Source organism: Anarhichas minor, unplaced genomic scaffold, assembly GCF_050575085.1.
Source record: "Anarhichas minor isolate MPS153535 unplaced genomic scaffold, ASM5057508v1 ptg000014l, whole genome shotgun sequence".
In the NCBI taxonomy this organism is placed as follows: domain Eukaryota; kingdom Metazoa; phylum Chordata; class Actinopteri; order Perciformes; family Anarhichadidae; genus Anarhichas; species Anarhichas minor.
This window is the reverse complement of record NW_027466460.1, coordinates 12,509,324-12,527,218: the sequence shown is the minus strand read 5'-3', so window position 1 is coordinate 12,527,218 and position 17,895 is coordinate 12,509,324. Positions and strand designations below refer to the sequence as shown.

Below are 17,895 nucleotides of genomic sequence, written 5' to 3'. Positions count from 1 at the left end.
CTATAACCATAACCACTACTTGCTTAGCCTTAACCCTTAACCTAACCCTAATAGGGACACAGCTTTGTCTTCAGTCTGAAATGTGTCGTCAAAGGAAGCCGAAGTTAGGAACACACACACACACAGCGGGTAATCAGTGTGCACAAAACTCTCGTCCGTTCCTCACTATCTGGATTCAGTCTTTACTGAAATCGACCAGACTATCATTACTTTGGAGTGTTCTTGTAGACGCTGCACAGCAGCTGCTGAAATGGTGACAGCAGGAAGCCTGCAGTCAGATTCCTGCTGTCTCCGGAAACGTTATCGGAATTAAGACGACTGAAAATGTCAAGCTACATAAACATTTTGACATTTGTCCAGCCGTCCTGCTCCCACAGTCACGTGCCAAGTGCTCGGCCCTGCATTTAACTTTCACCAATCCATCCCATTAGCTTACAGCAGGAGTAACAGCGACTCTCCAATCTGTTTCTCCTGTCATTCTATTACTCAATCCCTCTCTCCCTCTATTTCTCGTTTGACAGGTGACACAGCACCAGCCTGCTGTTAAAACATCTGTGGTAGAGAGAGGGTGAGAGAGAGAGAGTGGGAGGGAAATAAGAGCTTATTTATAGGGAACCTGGATGTACATTTACTCAGCAACACCATTCTCCATATGTCTGCCTCTTGTAAATGAGTGTGTGTCCCTGCCTGTTAGACAGCAAGTGAACAGCTGTTTGTCGCTCAGGGACTATAAAATATACCTGGACTCACACACACACACACACACACACACACACACACACACACACACACACACACACACACACACACATACGTACTGTTCTCAGAGAGCTCCAGCAGGTAGTACAGGAGTGGGGAGTTCCCATCAAAGGGCCGTAGCCAGGACAGGTGGACGGAGCGGGAGTCAGAGTCATTGAGGCGGGCCGCCAGGGAGCGAGGAGAGTGAGGCAGCTCACTGAACACAGAAAAAACACAAGAAAGGACCACAAACATCACACCAGAAGATTAACAGAATTAGTTTGACCATTTGATCAGAAGAGGAATAGTTTGACAGCAGCCGGTTAGCTTAGCTTAGCATACAGAGTGGAGACGGCTAGCCTGGCTCTCTCTGAAGGTAACAACGTTCATTTACCAGCACCTCTTACACTCACTGACAAGCTGTGGTTTTACAGGGTTATTTTATCTGCTGGAATACTTCTTGCAAGACATCCTCACACAGAGATAACTGAATAGGTAGTTTGCCTGTGACTCCCAAAACAACATATATGACCGTTAGAGGGTCTAATTGACCCCCGCCCAACGAATTTGCACAAATTAATTGCACAGTTTAAGCATCATTAAAACAGCGAAAAACTGCACTTCCTCAAATGGCAACCCCTATTGATCTCCATGCACACAGCAGAAATAAACATGTTACAACCTGGTACAAAACACCTTTTTGGTCTTAGCACATAACCCACGTAAAATCACAATTTGACATTTTCACATTTGTTTTATGGGTTAAACAAATAAAATACATACAGAGTTAAATTATAAGCTTTAAAGGTGCTGGTAGGCAGATTTTGTACGCCAGGAAAGCTGTTTCCATTCTTTCAGCTAAGATAAGCTAACTGGCTGGTGGTGGTATAGCTACACTCTTATGTCTGGACATTTAATATCAATCTTCTTATTTCACTTTTGGCAATAAGAATATTTCCCGAGACAAAGGAGTGTGTCTGAATATGTAATCACACATATATGCATTTGTGGTTCATTGGGTAGTCAGTGACAAAGTGCCAAGACTTTTCATTAGACATTGTTTCCTGTTTATCTAATAGATGTGCGTCGTGGAATATTGTTAGATCTGACACCCATGTTGGATCAAAGGACTAGTCAGGCTTCAGTTCCAGAGGGCGAAATCCTTTAAATATGTCTGTGGTCTGCATATTTGTATTGTGATATTTTATTTTGTATGTGTTCTGCACGACAGCAAATATATATATATATATACATATATATCTCATCTCATCTATTAAAAATAAACTCTCCAGGCATTTGGCCACCCCCCGTGGATATTTGTGCATCCCTGCCTTGTTAATAACAAAGAAAGCAAAACAAATATATTCATGAAAGCAATAAAGAGTGTCCAGACATTTGATTATACCAATTTTAGTGCATCATAACTCAAAAAAGGTTTGCTTGGAGGAGGAGAGGGAATGCAAAGCAAATCTCAGTGTCGCTCTATGTGACGGCTAGAGGTGCTAGCAGAGACAACAGGAGTGAAGATATTAACAGATCACATACAAGAAGAAATCAAACATATTTACACTGAAAGCACAAGGAAAGACACACTTCCCTTGTGCCTGCACTCATATTCATAAGCTCATTCATTATTTCTAAACAATCATGGATGTGTGTGTATACGCTGTCAAGCTGCCAGCTCGCAATTTCATCAGATGATGCAAAGTTTAAAAAATAAGTTTCTGTTTTAGTTTTTGCTGTGTTTGCGATTTTATGTTTTAGTATGAAGTGGGTGTGAAGTCAGAAAATGAGGGGAACAGAACGAGAGAGTGAGAGGAAGAGAGGTATATGAAGAAGGCCTGTCGCGATAATTACGTTATCGAATTATCGTACCATATTAATGACCTCGATCATTTTTGCTGACCTCGATATTGCCAACATGATGCCACAATAAACATCAGGGTCAATATACCCTTTTTTTCTCACAGTGACTAAGCTGAATAAAGAAAGAAATATATGCTGAGACATGTTTTGCCGACATTTGTGGTCACGCTGCTTCTGTCTCTGTGTCGGAGTTTCCCCGTGGGCAGGGCTCAGACGGCTCCTCCACACAGACAGAGACAGTGAAGCAGGTGAAGTAAGGATAAAGTCAGGGCTAATAGCCGTCACCGACTCACCGGAAACTTCGGAAAAATGTAATAAGTCCAAACGGACTCGCACTCCAACAAGAAGGAGCAAGGCCGGTGGTGAAGAAGCGGAGGGGGAGAATGAGAATGATGTTTTCTTTTCTGAGTTGACATGATCATATTAATTAATGGATGAGCTTAGAGAATGTTAGAGCAACTACCTTCACACAGCCCACACAAAACACACACACACACACACACACACACACACACACACACACACACACACACACACACACACACTCACGAACACATGGATGGGTCTTGCGGGAGTTGAACCAATAACCTGCAGGTAATTAGTCTGTCTCCTCAGCCGCCAGCGTCTGTTAACCTCCATGACCCATTGATAGTGAGCTAACGAGAATGTCAGTCACACGTGTGGAGGCACGCGCCGACGCGCACATCCACACACACACACACACACACACACACACACACACACACACGGACGGACAGAAATGCCTTCGTTCCCCATTTGTTTTTGCACCACCATACACAGAGAGCCGCTTCCTCCCTCTGGGTTTGACACGTGTGACCTCTCGCGCTGTATAATTCAGAAGGATGTGGACTCATGTTCTATCGCTCTCCTACCCCACAATTGTATTAATATATCATAAGTGACTTTTATAAATATATTATGCAAGTACCTATTAATATATAAAGCCAGGAACCTGATGGCGTTCGCTCACAGCGGCTGTAATGAGGCTGTGTTGGTCGGAGCGTGGGATACAATTAAAATATGTATGCATGCTTTAATCTGAGCGTCAGGAATGCCTGCTCATACCGAACGCACAATGTGACATGTGTGGAATGTGTCCACATGAGCACAGGAGAGCAGGCAGGCACACACACTAGTGTTACACTCGAAGACTAACGCGGGTAATGCTGTACAGGGTACCTGATAGCAGATATGACCTTACACCACTATTACTACTGTCTAACAATAACTCACACTGACAAACCACATTCTCACTGCTTACAGTTTTAGTGATGTACAAAATATTTGGTTTAGGGGGCTCTGACCCCTGAGAGAACATGGCTACTATTGGGAACAATTATTTCATTACACAACCGCTGAAATAAGTTGACACTAATGCCTTCTTTGTGTTTGTCAGTGCACTAAATTATCTATGTGCTGTTTCTCCTGGATTATGTTCTGCATAGTCAATAGTTTATTTTTTTCTGTAATGCTGAATTCAGAGGCATCCTCCCTGTCCATCATATCTACAAGACAGCTAGCTATGGATTGTCTGTTTGTTTTCCCACTGGATTGCAGCCCAAAATGTCGGTGATTATTAGGCCTGATCACGGAAGGAGAAAACAATCCATGCTTTGTTGCACCAATGCCTGTTCTGTATTCTACAATGATCAGTAACATAAAATGTATACGCTATGTACAGCAGAACAAATACTGCAGTGTGCTTCAGTCCGAAAGGTAACACAATCAGAAATTAGGGTGACCTGGTCAAAAAGGCTTTGCATGTCTCTTTGTACTCACATGACTTCGAGGCGTGCAGAGTGAGAATTGTTGCCAGCCCGTGATGTCACGGTACAGGTGTAATCCCCAATGTCACCTGACCACGTCTGGCCAATAGTGAGAGAGCCCTGGCGTATGGACACCCGGCCCCCATTGGTGGGACGGACCAGCACACCACCTCGATCCCACTTGAAGCTGCAACAGGGGAAGGAATACATGGACATGTACTGTATACTGATTTTATTTACAGACACACAGAAATCCATGGAAAACAGAGAAGAGACGCAGACACTCTGAGGGTAAATATGCATGTTAACACACCAACAGACAAGCAGGTACCTGATATTGACTCTGGGGTCATGTGTTGCATTACAGTCCAGAACAGCAGTGGTTCCCTTGATAACACGCTGGTCAGCTGGAGGCACAGAAATGACTGTACGGGCTGCAAAAAAAAGAAAAATGTATATACATACATATATATATATATATATATATATATATATAATGTAACACATTTAATTGTATGCTGCTCCAGAATACTGATGAATCAATTATTCAACTATTTAAGCTAAACAGCACACAAGCAGGGTTCTTCTCTCACTGACAAACACACACACAGAAGCCCACACTTAAAATGTGGAAAACTGCCAAGTCTATCATGTTATTTGTGCTTTGTTGGACTCAGGAGTTTCATAAGTGTTATAACTGAAAGAGAAAAGTGAAAAATGGGTGCAGTGTAGAGAGCATCTATTATGTCAGTAACTCTGTTATTTAGGTTTGGGATGTGACCGGGCCTCCAAAAGATGGGTAACGTTCTTATACATCATAGTGCTCAACAGAGGTCTGTGATTAATCTAATACAACGGTGAAGCTCACCGTCAAGCTGTCAAAGTATATATATATATATATATATATATATATATAAATCAGCCAATCAATAAGTTTAGCAGCTAATCAATCATCTTCTAACCCGGTCAATCAGATGATTACTTCACCATTACACCAGCCCACTGCATCGATAACCAATCACACTGCTGTTCACCAGCCGGGGCGAAACGTGATTTGACAGCTACGGATAAATTAGTCTTCCATGTCTGTTTTAGTCTGTTTAGCAAATGTATATTGAGCAGTTAAATGTATTTGTGTTTGTGTGTAAAGTGCGTGTGTGTCTTACTCCAGACGGTGAGCGTAGAGGTGCCGTTGATGGTTCCCTCTTTGTTGGAGGCGATGCATGTGTATTCTCCTGAATCCTGGAAGCTGGCTGGCTGAATCTGCAAACCACCTGACTGCAACAGTGTGAACCTGGGAACCTGGACAGAGCCGCTAGCTAAGACCTGCGATCCTACGGAGAGAAATGAATAAAACAGCCTCGAGGTGAATGAAAGTCATTTAGCCATTAAGCACGTTCGCAATTACAAACACATCGTGTTAGCGTGTCGGCGTCAGCGTGCTCAGCGTCTGATGCAGAGTGTGTGTTTCTGCTACCTTTCCTCCAGGTGATGGCAGGTTTTGGAGCACCGTTCGTCTGGCACATAAACAAGGCTGCGGTCCCGTCAGTTACTGTTTGGTCGGACGGAGGGAATGTAAACGTGGGGTACACACCTGAAACACAGGGAGAGAGTGTGAGAGGAACGAAGACAGATAGCCACCGAGAGGAGATCGGTGGAAAAAGAGCGGAGCGGGAGTGGAGCTTTAGTGGCAAAGAGAAAACGGAAGAATGGGAAAAAGAAAGAATGGCAGTGTTGATCTAAACACAAACGCCTCCTCTTTGATCAGTGGAGGCTTTATTCATTACCTTGTACTACGTGGATGTGCATAATTGTGGAAGGTGGTGGTGTGGAAGCTCCATGGGGACTTTTAATTAAAGAGCTCACTAAACAGAGCGTAACTCTGCTGAGACAAATATAACAATACAACAGCAGACGTTTGCAGCTGACACGCACTGCAAGCTATCAAGTCAACACAGAGTGTTTGACTGACTATCACTTTAATTTAAAGAAACTAAATGCTCTGTGGTTGGCTTGTCATACAGCCAAAACAACAGAAGAGAAATTTAGCTCTGTTTTCCAGCCCAAGCACAACTCTAACTCACTTTGAAAGGCAAAGCAGCACACGAGGCTTTTGGTTTTTAAATTAAAGTTAATGACGGCTGTCTCCATGTACGGTAAGGATAAAGTAGGACGCTCAGAACAATACAGCTGAAACAAAAAGCTGACTCAATCTACGGCATCTTAAATGACTATCAAGCAAGAATTCTGTTCTTGACTATTTTCCAGACATTTAAGGGACTAAGCAATTTACAGATTCATTGAGAAAATGACCTGGACACCAATCGATGATGAAAAACATCGAAAGTTGCAGTCCAGCAAAAGAATGACAGCGACACAGACAAGTAAAGAAGATAAAGTATAGTAGGTAGAAAGAAAGTTAAAGGAAAGGTGTAGCCAACAAAAGTTGTCTTCATACAAGTGGAAGCGTGTGTGTTTTATTGTGTAGCGTGTCAGACGAACTCACTCGATACAAGGAGCTGTGCGTGCGCCTGAGTTTCTCCGGCAGCGTTGCGAGCGAAGCACTGGAATATTCCCCCGTCTCCCGGCTGCACCCTGCGCACCGTCAGCCCGCTCGCCGCGCTGACCTTGTAGCGAGGGTTGGCCAGTTTGGAAAGAGGCACCGTGTCCTTGTACCACTCTATTCTGGGCTGGGGCACACCTACACGAGTGCATGTACACAACAAAAGCATACACACAAGAGGGAGAAAAAAATTCAATTCACTTAGCAAGCCAGCTGACCTCACTGCAGAGCAAACTGATCCAACTCCCATTAAAACAGCCACACACCAATCTTTCTTCTCTGTTATCCACTGTCTCCCTATAAATATGCATGTGGGCATAATGACTGCTAATAATATATTGATTGGAGAGTGAGGATGGTAGGGTAAGGGTGGCAGAAGGGGCCAAAAAATATTCTAAATAAAAGATGTGGGCAAAAGCAGCACATAGAATATCGCTGGTATCAGCTGCCACCTGTCTGACGGACATGCCAGAGATAACTGGAAGGGAGCTGATGCAATTATTCTATTTCAACCCTGCACACCAGTGTGTGTGTGTGTGTGTGTGTGTGTGTGTGTGTGTGTGTGTGCATTTAAGGTAAGGAGAGATGAATTCCACACTTTTCCTCAATCTGTTGGTGTCAAGCTCTCACAGACATGCGTGAAGTATTTTTCTCGCCCGCCTTGTCTCGCTCACTCTGTCACTCTGCACTCTATGTGTCTTCTCCTCCTTCCCTCGTACCTCCATCCCTCTCTCCGTACCCTCAGGCCTCGGCTATTTAATTACCCTGCCACTGTATCAGATTACTGAGGAGGAACACACTCGCTCAGCATGTGTGTGTGTGTGTGTGTATGTGAGAGAGAGAGAGAGAATGTTACAGTTTTTAGAGCCATGTCCACCTCTGCTCACAAAAATGTTTTAAAAACAAGACACTTGAACAATGGTGCAATTTTTAGGCTTGGTCTGAGCTCGAACTGTCCCTCGTATATTGTCACTCTTCAGGAAGCCTACGAACTGCTGCACACACACATTGACTGAGACCAAACATCAGCATAATGTTGACCTTGATACACCCTGGGCAGTAGATACTTAAGATAAACACACAGTCTGAAGTTTTAAATCACAAACTGACTAACATACAGCATGAAAGTATGACGTTTTCATGTAAGGAATCAGTTCAGTGCATGACCCAACTACTTGCAGCGTTAGAGCCTCGGTATGCTTCAAAGTGCTTGTCGGATCATCTGATACGCCATTGAATGAAACCATTGTGTCGTGCTTCCCTCTGTAGCTGCAGGCGTCATGCCCCTCCGGTAACACGACCACAAGCAGTACCACCCAGTTTAGGCTTGGTTTAAGTCTTCAGCTAGTGCGTTTTAAGCATCTTTAGACCTTAAAGTGACTTTAAAACAACACTCACATCTTCATATGTACATTGAGAGAGCCATTCATTGTAATCATTACTCCTCTCCATACTGGTCTTTAAGAGATCCCTTCCTCATGCCATTCCAATATCAGAGGGAGGAGACAAAATAACCTTTTTTTTTAAAGTTCAACCAAAGCTCATTTGAAGCCTCAGTAGTGAGAGTTTGTCAAATCAAGTGGGCATCCTTTAAAGTGATGGTGTTTTACACCATACAATATTCCCTGTATGTGTTCCTATTCATCCACCGCCGCTCAGCTTTGCGAGATACCCACTTGACAGACTAACTCAGGCTGCTGAGGCGTTGTATTACGTTCGGCTGGATGCATTTCGACACAGACTGAGGACTGTGGATTTTGTCGGCCATTTCTCACACTGGAATCGCTTTAGGAACGGATCTCCACACGGCCAGTGTGGACAGGAGAACCTATAACCACAACCAATAGCTCTTTCAATGCACATACGAGCATGTGAGTATTGCTTTTTAAGAAATACAAAGCAATCCTTTAAGTATGTGTATAGTCACACACACACACACACAAATATATACTGAGTGTACCTGTAGCCAGGCAGGGGATATCTACATTCCTGTCGAGGTCAGCGAGGATCTTCCTCTTCGGTTGAGCAGTTAGAGAAGGCAGCTCTGCGGGGACAAAATGTAAAAAAGCATTCAAATATGAAGCACAATCTAAATCATCACATAGATAAAACAGATTGTCAAACCCAACAACAAAAACTGACGACACCCCCTGCTGCTGGCAGCACGCTTCAACTACTACTAATAAGCCTTCAAAAAAGGCTTAAAAACTTCAATCACTAAGTAGCTTTAAAGCAAAGTCTTGAACTAAGAAAGGCAAATTTGCCCTCTACAAGTATAAAGTCTTTAATGGAGAAGAGACTCGGAGTGGAACAACCCACCGCTGCAGAATAAAAATGGATCCCCCCCTCTTGGCCATGAGTATCCTGAGGGTCATTGCAAGGCAGGATTTGTGTCTATATGCCGTGTGAAATTACTTCCACACGCAGTCACAGAAAAACACATTCTTCCAGTTTCCCAAGGGAAACAATCCCCTTTTTAAACTGCTTCATTTCGCTGCCAATAACTGCTCCCTCTAAACGGCGTCACCAGTGTCGCTCTAAACGCTGACAGCAGCTGCGAGACAAAGCTTCCCTGGATTTGAATGGGAACACATGCCTTTTTGGTGTGTTACTGTAATGCGCCGCGTTCTGCAAAATGTACTGCGTACGCTCAATTTCTTTCAAAAACATTTGTTAATATTTAGAGAGAGATATTGACACAGCAAGCCCGGAGAGAGGGCGGGGGGAGAGAGAGAGGGAGACAGGCTGGCTAATTCATTTTCAGTCTGGAAAAGTGGCTCCACACAGTAGCAGTACCTGTTCACTGAGAAATGACTTCGAGGAAAATGAAATGTCCAGTGTATGCACTAAATAATGAATGTGTGTGCTGCTTGTCACAAAGATATAATTCTTCACCAATGAGGAGAAGGCATTTTAATAGAGTTAATTTCATTCCTGTTTTTTATTTCCTAAGGCTCCACACTTGTTTAATTATAACGTATAACAGTGATGTTTTGACACTATAGGCTTTCATTTTAATGCTGTTGTACATAAGGAAAAAAAGAGAAAAAAAATCCCTTTCCTCCAGCGTTATTTGTCTCCATTTCTTGCCGCTTCACACGGTGGATGGGAAAACTGAGGTGGCAATAAAACAGAAAGAAAAAAGACCAAGTTTGATCAAGCTGTGTGCGTGTGTGTGTGGACAGCTACACAGTCGAGTCCCATGTTGCTGCTGCATTTATTCTTCTTGACTTTAAAGTTCTTCGCTGTTTCGTGGTAACTTTTAAACCCACACACGCGCCGCGTCGTCTATCTTCTCTGTGCACGGCGGAATTCGGCACGATTTTTTGACAAGAGAATGAGAAAGGCCTGCGGTGAACGGAGGAACAGCAAAACAAGAGATGAATAACAGCCGTGTGGCGTGACACCGATAACACACGACGTATTAATCGCCTTCAGTCGGGTGAGTGCAAGGACCTACATGCACAAATACAACAAAACATATTTTGGGTGTGTGTGTTTGGGTGTTTGGGTTTAGAGCTTTGAGCTTCCATGGATTCTCTGCCGTCTGCCTGCGAAACAAAGACGGAGCACAACAACAGATTCCGTTGTTTTCACCAGGAGTCGTCTGTACAGTATGCAGTATCATACATATTCCGATTAGTGGATCTGGGCAGAAAAGAAGTGAAATTGAATAATGAATACCTTTGAGGCTGTCTCCTTATTTCACACAGACACATACGCGATTCTGTTTAGGAATCCCTTTCATTGGATCAAGGTCTGTTGAGCCCATAGCAGAAGAAGAGGATCAGTACCAATGTATTCATCAGTCTCTACTCCTCTCATACATATGAATGCATGCAGACTTTGTGCCTGCCATGCAGGCCTTAACAGCCCTGTTGGCTTAATGAAGGAAGATAACGTAGAGAGAGAAAGAGAGAGAGAGAGGGGGGGGGAGGCGAAAGACGGAGAGAAAGAGGGTACAAAGATTGGCGGGAGATGGTGAGCGGGGGAACAGAGAGAGAACGAGTGGGATATAAATATTCAGGCAGGGCTTTTCTGACTAGTGAGTACTCTGCAGGCATGGGTAGTTTGCTCTCTCTGCGTTCTCCCTCGCTCTGACAATCACAGCTGATCAAAAAGACGCTGACGAACTGGGGGGGGGGGAGAAAAGTTTCGCTTCATCAATCACACGCTCCCTGCCTGTATGTTGTTTTCTATTTACGCACACACATATCGAGGACGGGAGAGCGGATTGTGACGACAGCGCTCCTGTTTCGAGTGCTCTCGATGTTCTCTTATTGACTGGCGACTCCGGGAAGCAAAACTAATTTAGCTGCCGGGCAAACAGGCATGTGTGTGTGTGTGTGTGTGTGTGTGTGTGTGTGGTGCCATTTTGTGATTGTGTGTGAGCGCAGAGTTCACACACATGGATGAATTAAGAGTGTACATGAATGTAACGGCTGTTTGTGACTATAGGGCAGTCTGTTGGAGAGTGTGTGGACGACAGATTCAGCTGGAGCGGTCCTGTAGTTGACAGTTAACTGCCCGCGGTGTTCACGGCCACGCTTCCAGGACAAAAAGAAGGAATAAATGGAGGAATAAACAGAATGAAACAGCGCCTGGAGCAAAAAATGTGCAAGAAAAGACAAGAGCGAGGTTAAAATAGAAATTAATGGTTACATGTTGAGAACATTGGGCTTGATGGGTAAGGCCAGACCAGGATAATCATGGACAATCATGTCCGGCAGTGTGTGTGTGTGTGTGTGTGACAACCTTTTTTTCCCCTTACCCATTACAGTGAGGTGTGCCCTTGCCTCCGCAGGTTTGGCAGTGCTGTTGCTAAGCAACGCCTCACAAACATACAACCCCGTGTCGGAGGAGTTCGGGGCAGGAATAATGAGCCGACGCCCACTGGCCAGACGACGCCCATCGCGTCTCCATGACACCACGAGGCTGTCAATCGGTCTGAGGGGAGAAGAAGGACAGAAGAGCAGGAGCCGGGTGATTCGGAGGAAAAGGGAAAAGAGTGACAGAAGGCAATTACGACATATTAAATCCATCAGTTTATGTGTCAATGAGGCAGGAAATGAATGATGACAGTCTATGTATCGGAGCAGTCAGCCCTACTCAGCATGAAGGAGCTTTAGTCGGTTACTCTGGGTGCTGGAGAAAGGCAATGGGTTTTCATGTATAGTGACATTTTGCTTTTGGATAAACAACATCAGAACAACTTTCTTTTGTGTGCGTGTGTGGTTGTATTTCTTTCAGACACCATTAATGCAGCATTGTATTTATTCATGACAGTGCAGCTCAGTTTTGTGGTGCATTTTCGTGCAGCACTTCAATTCTTATAAGCAATCTGCGTTCAAATGTGTCGTTGATTTAGTGGCTAATTATGTGATCGGCCGTTTGAACTGCAATCCAGATGCGTTTTTTATGCATATTGGTAATCTTAAAAGTCATATTGTGGTGATGAAAATACTTGGATACGATAATAAATGATAAAATAACATTACAACACATATTAAAACATTGCTAAGGCTGCAACTAAACAACCAGAACAAATATTTTTGTTTCAAGGTTTCAAGTAATAATGAGGTGTTGGGTTTGTGAAGTCAATGTATTAAGAGTCATTAAACAAACATAAATGAATCAGATGGAATGACATAAAACAACCCGTAAAAGAGGCTGCGTGCGAAATACAAACTACTGTCAACGTGAACAAGTGATATTTCCAAAATACATTTGCTTAACGATCATTAATGTTACATTCTCTTGATTTACTATTATTACGCTTTTTATTTCTAGCTAGTTCTTTGGTTTTAATCCCATTATGAATCACTCTGACATGACATTAGACGGAACTAACAAAGGTCATATTAAGAGATGTGGAGGAGGGGAAGACAAGCTGGTAATTAAGCCACATTGAGCTGGATGGCACAATGTTTTGGTATATGACGAAGAAATGGAAAAGAAGGAAAAATCTCACTTTTGGGCTAATAATGCATTCAGCGACATACTTTCTGTTGCTGTTTTGGATGATATGAGGCTAATTTAGTAAAGGTAATTGAAGACACTAAATATCATTATATGTAAGAAGTCACATAACACTTTTTCAAAGTGGTGAAACTTGGATGAATGTGCAACCAAATCCACTTAATATGCAGTCCAACTGTAAATAACATAACGGCAGACTTTAAATGTGTTTAGCCTTTTCTTTGGATACAGTTGGGAGCACGCTGCTTTCTCTCTCAGATGATACGACTCGAGGTGACAAATTGGATGGAAAAGTAATTAAACTTGCGGCTTGGCTGATGTGTCAAAATTGCAATACGCTTACTCAGTGGGTCCTGTCCGCAACAAAAGAACCCAAAATGTACCCAAAGACTGAAAAAGTGATTTTACAGCCCTTAATACTAGATCGACTGGCACAGCTTGTTTTCAATCAGACTCCTAATTATTTTAGCACTCTAGCAGGACTGCGTTGGTGCATGTGACTGATTAATGGTTAATGGATGTGGATAGTAGATGCTTTTAGACGGCAGCACTGCACTTGATTTCACTGATCACACTTCATCCCAAACTTCAATGGAATAGTTTCTCTCTTTCGGTTATCCCCTGGGTGCAGAATCATCTCTCTGGAATGAGTATCTTTTAGTGGATTCTCTGATATCAGAAATAGTCCCTGTAGAGGGGCTTGTTTCTGGCAGAAGAGATGCAGGAGTCTCTGAGCTAATTTGTCTACTGTTGTAATACCAGTAGAGTGGGCTGCAAGGACCCAATTACATGGTGTTGAATATGAATTTTTAAAAAGACGGACCGTAACTAAGATAAGATAAAACTGTATTGTCCTTTATTTTTTTTTTAGTGAAATTAAATACGGCATTTTAAACAAGCAGAGCCCTGAATAGCACCTGATGATTCAGGCTTGCTTTTGTCTGGTCAAAGCAGCCTCACTTTCCTTTTTAATCAATGTTGGACCCATACATGAATATGTCTCTGAAGGCGAATAACAACATGATACATATTGATAACCTTCTCCTTATGGGTCTACTACAATGTAACTGCGGCTACCCAAAGATGCGGCTTTCCAAACTGCCCCCCTGCAGTTCTCTCTCCATCCTCTGGCATCAATGAAGTCAGTGATACAGAACACTGTGGCAGGTACAGCAGACGTTAGACTGTATATAGCTATACTGCACTCATGCCCCCGGCTGTGTTTACTACATATAAATAAGGTGGAGAACTGTTGTAAAGTGTTCCTTTTGTCTCGAGAGAAGAGTGTATCTGAAGTGCTTGTTCAGAGGGAGTGAAATGACACACTACATGCTGTGTTCAGAGCAAATACTACATTGTTTAACATGAAGCACACATAAGCCAGTGCTCAGATGCCTTTTTACTCATAAGGGACACAGAGGGAGGTCAAACAGTGTTCATAAGAGATGAGGGCTTTGAAAAACTCTTGAGTCAGACTAGACTGTACTTTCTGTGTCAGTGTGTGTGTATAAAACACTCGACATGGGTCAGTGTGAATTTGTGGGTGTGTTTTGTTTCTCTATTGATCTCATATGGGATTTTGACCCAACTTCTGTTTAAGTTAACTTGGTATTGGTGTGCGTGTGTGTGTGTGTGTGTATGCTGTGTGTCTATACACTAATACTGGGGGGAGAGACTTGCTGAGCTACGAGTTTATGTGGTGTCCTCTAATTGCCTTGGAAGAAAACAGTGCTGTCTAGCAAGGAAGGAATTGTTTGTGTGTGTGTGTGTGTGTGTGTGTGTGTGTACATAAAATATATTTACCTGGCATTAGCAATGCACTCCAGTGTCGCCTCGCTGCTGCCTGCTACCACCGTTGTGTCTTTGGGTCCGATCACAATCGCCGGAGCTACAAGTTCTGACTCAGGATCTGTGACCGAGAGAGAAAACAAGAGAGGCAGTTTAGGCCATTAACCTCACACAGCAGCACGGTATCAAACACAAAGTCTCACACTCACAAAGGCTTTTTCACGTGATCACACTCTCTCGTGACAGTGTCCTTGGTTTTTGACACTGTACGCGTTTAGCCTTTTAACTTTAATTAGTTTAATAACATTACCGTATTTTCCGCACTATAAGGCGCACTTAAAAGCCTTTCATTTTCTCAAAAAACGACAGTGCGCCTTGTAATCCGGAGCGCCTTATATATGGATCAATTGGTTAATTGGTTGATCCATACTGGTTGTACACGGCGCTCTGTCAAAATGTTTCAGTACGACTGGTAAACTACAAAGCCGCACCGCGGTAAACACCGGTACTGTGCTTACTCCTAGTCCAACACCACTTGTGTGTATAAAGACCCCAAAATGGCACCTTTCAAGAGACACGCTTACGACGCTATTCTATTCTATGCGCCTTATAATCCGGTGCGCCCTATATATAAAAACAGTTCTAAAATAGGCCATTCATTGAAGGTGCGCTTTATAATCCGGTGCGCTTTATAATCCGGTGCGCTTTATAGTGCGGAAAATACGGTAATTCAAACTCTCTTGTCAGAAATGTTGGTTGGTTGTTTCCGGCATCCGATTTCCGAAATGGCTGCTGTGAAAAGCTCTGTTATTAAGCTGTGGTGTACTATTGTAGTGTTTAAGTAGTATTGAGTAGTATTTTAAATGTCATGGCTAACCTTCGTCTTGACTGAGAACGTTGTGATGCTGATATAAATAAAACTGCTAGAAAACAGATGGACCACATTCTCCGCATCTTACAGCCATCAGTATTCTTCTTCATTTCCTTATTTTCTGTTCATAGTACAATTGTACAATGTAGCACCGCCATTTCTCTCTTTTTTTCCCACAACATTTATGATGATGCGCTCATCTTCATTTAATAAAAACTATATTTTAATTGTCAAGACAAATCCATGTTGTGATCACACGCAGAAAGAGTGATTAAATCACGCCCGCCGTACAAGATCAATAAAATGAACTCGCACACAAATATGCTCAATGAAAAAACACATAGGAGAGATTGATTGTATCTTAGATTGAGATTAGTAAAAAGAATTATAGAATATGAAAGAATGGCTCCAAAGTGCGTTCAGAATCAGGGCGACACATCTTCAACGGTCGCACTGGTGCGCCTGACATTTAGCAGGTCTGTTCAAACTATTTACTCCAACTAAAAAACGAACTATTACCAATATGTATGGTAACACTTATAATGCATTACAATGCAAAAGGTGCACCGAAATTATGTGCTGGTGCATCGAAAAAGTTCGATGCAGCAGTGAAACCAATGTAAAAAGTTAGTGTGGAGCCCTGAGAGAGGATAATAGTGACTGACAGTGTTTGCCTGACTGAAACCAAAGATAAATGAAACTCTACATTTATTTCCACTTCTTCTAAACTGCTATTGTCCTTTATCCCAGACATATTTTCAACCGTACACACACACACACACACACACACACACAACAATTCTCTCTTATAAACAATATCACTCTTTGTCAAAGACGCCACTGGTCTGTCTGAAAGACATTACCATACAGGGTATAATGATGTATTGGAGACAGTATGATGGTGTGTGTGTGTGTGAGATACAATGATAGTGTTTGGAGAATACAGTGGTTAGAGAGTACAGTGGTGTGAGTATGTGAAGGATGATTTATGCCCTAAAAGGTGTGGAGAGTATAGTGTGTGTGTGTGTGTGTGCAAGATTATGATTCTGTGTGTGTGTGTGTGAGTATGATTTATGGTGGCTATAGCCTCTCATAAGAAAAGGACACTCGAGGATTGTTATCAGTTTGAAATGTGCTGAGCAAATCTGCTCAGCAAAGTAGTGTAAAAACAGTAGAATACGCCAAAGGAAAATAAAAAGTTTAGCAATGTTTTACCGAATGCAAGAAGCCCTATATTACTCTTATGTGTATGAACATCGTTAGGCTTCCCATGGATAGGCTGTATAACTGATGAATAAGGGAGGAGTAGGGACTACAAATTAACAGGCTAGGGCTGATAAGGGGGTCGGGGTGTAAGGAAGAGGAGTATGGAGGGAAGGCAGGGGGAGGCGAGGAGCAGCTTTGATCTCCCCTTTGATGGGAACGAGGAGAAGGTGGTAATTAACTCGCTGCTTTTTATTCCTCCCTCTCATTCTCTCTCTCTTCGCCATTTTTTTTCCAATTGGAGAGACAGAGCTGAAAAGCCATATCCCCCTGTCACATGAAATAAGACACGCGGGATCATGAAGATAGCACACACACACACACACACACACACACACACACACACACACACACACACACACACACACACACACACACTCTACTGTCTTGACACCTACACTCGCTGACACTCTAACTTGAGGTGGAGGATGAGTCATTTAATGGGGAAGATAAGTGAAATGATGGGAAGTAATAGTGGAGGTCTCTATCACTCTAAGTTTACCACAAACACACACACACACACACACACACACTCTCTGTACACAAAACCCTGTTATCTTGTACGATGTGTGTTGCAGTTTCAGCGGTTTGGAGTTGGAGAAGTAATGATAGGTTGCAGCGGAGAGTGGGTGGAAGATACGCAGAGACAGCGGGAGGGAGGACAGGAAGAGGTAGACGTAGAGAGAGCAAGAGGAGACTGTCCATTAGCCGGCTGCTCCGAAAAGCAGAGGTCATGCTGGGAGTAGTAGCCATCAGTGGAGCCTTAATGGCAGCGGCGACCGCCGATAACGAGCAGAGGGAGACGTGAACCCAACCTGTTAACTTGGGCCTTGAGTCTGAGGGGAGCCGACCGACAAATCAGAACAGCAGGAGCACTGATATGACATGGGAGGACAAGGAGGGAGAAGAAAAGGGCTCGGAGGAGACGGATGGAGTGTATATGTAGATGGGGGAGACCGTGCAGATGGTCTTCTTCTTCCTGGAGTGACAGACGTGATGGTAGACGTAGAGGGGAAAGCAAAATGCCATATGGTTGTGTG

General features: G+C 43.2%; 1 protein-coding gene across 1 annotated transcript in view; it reads right to left on the bottom strand.

Annotated features, from left to right (window-relative positions):
• LOC142950103 (protein sidekick-1-like) overlaps positions 1-17,895 on the bottom strand; it is a 138,640-nt gene that overhangs the window by 61,160 nt on the left and 59,585 nt on the right. The window contains exons 9-17 of the mRNA XM_076092002.1: positions 14,737-14,842; positions 11,726-11,901; positions 8,915-8,998; positions 6,898-7,092; positions 5,869-5,985; positions 5,558-5,725; positions 4,723-4,825; positions 4,405-4,578; positions 819-955 (exon numbers count right to left, since the gene is read on the bottom strand). Coding sequence (XP_075948117.1) covers positions 819-955; positions 4,405-4,578; positions 4,723-4,825; positions 5,558-5,725; positions 5,869-5,985; positions 6,898-7,092; positions 8,915-8,998; positions 11,726-11,901; positions 14,737-14,842 — 1,260 coding nt within the window. The remainder of the gene's footprint in view (positions 1-818; positions 956-4,404; positions 4,579-4,722; positions 4,826-5,557; positions 5,726-5,868; positions 5,986-6,897; positions 7,093-8,914; positions 8,999-11,725; positions 11,902-14,736; positions 14,843-17,895) is intronic.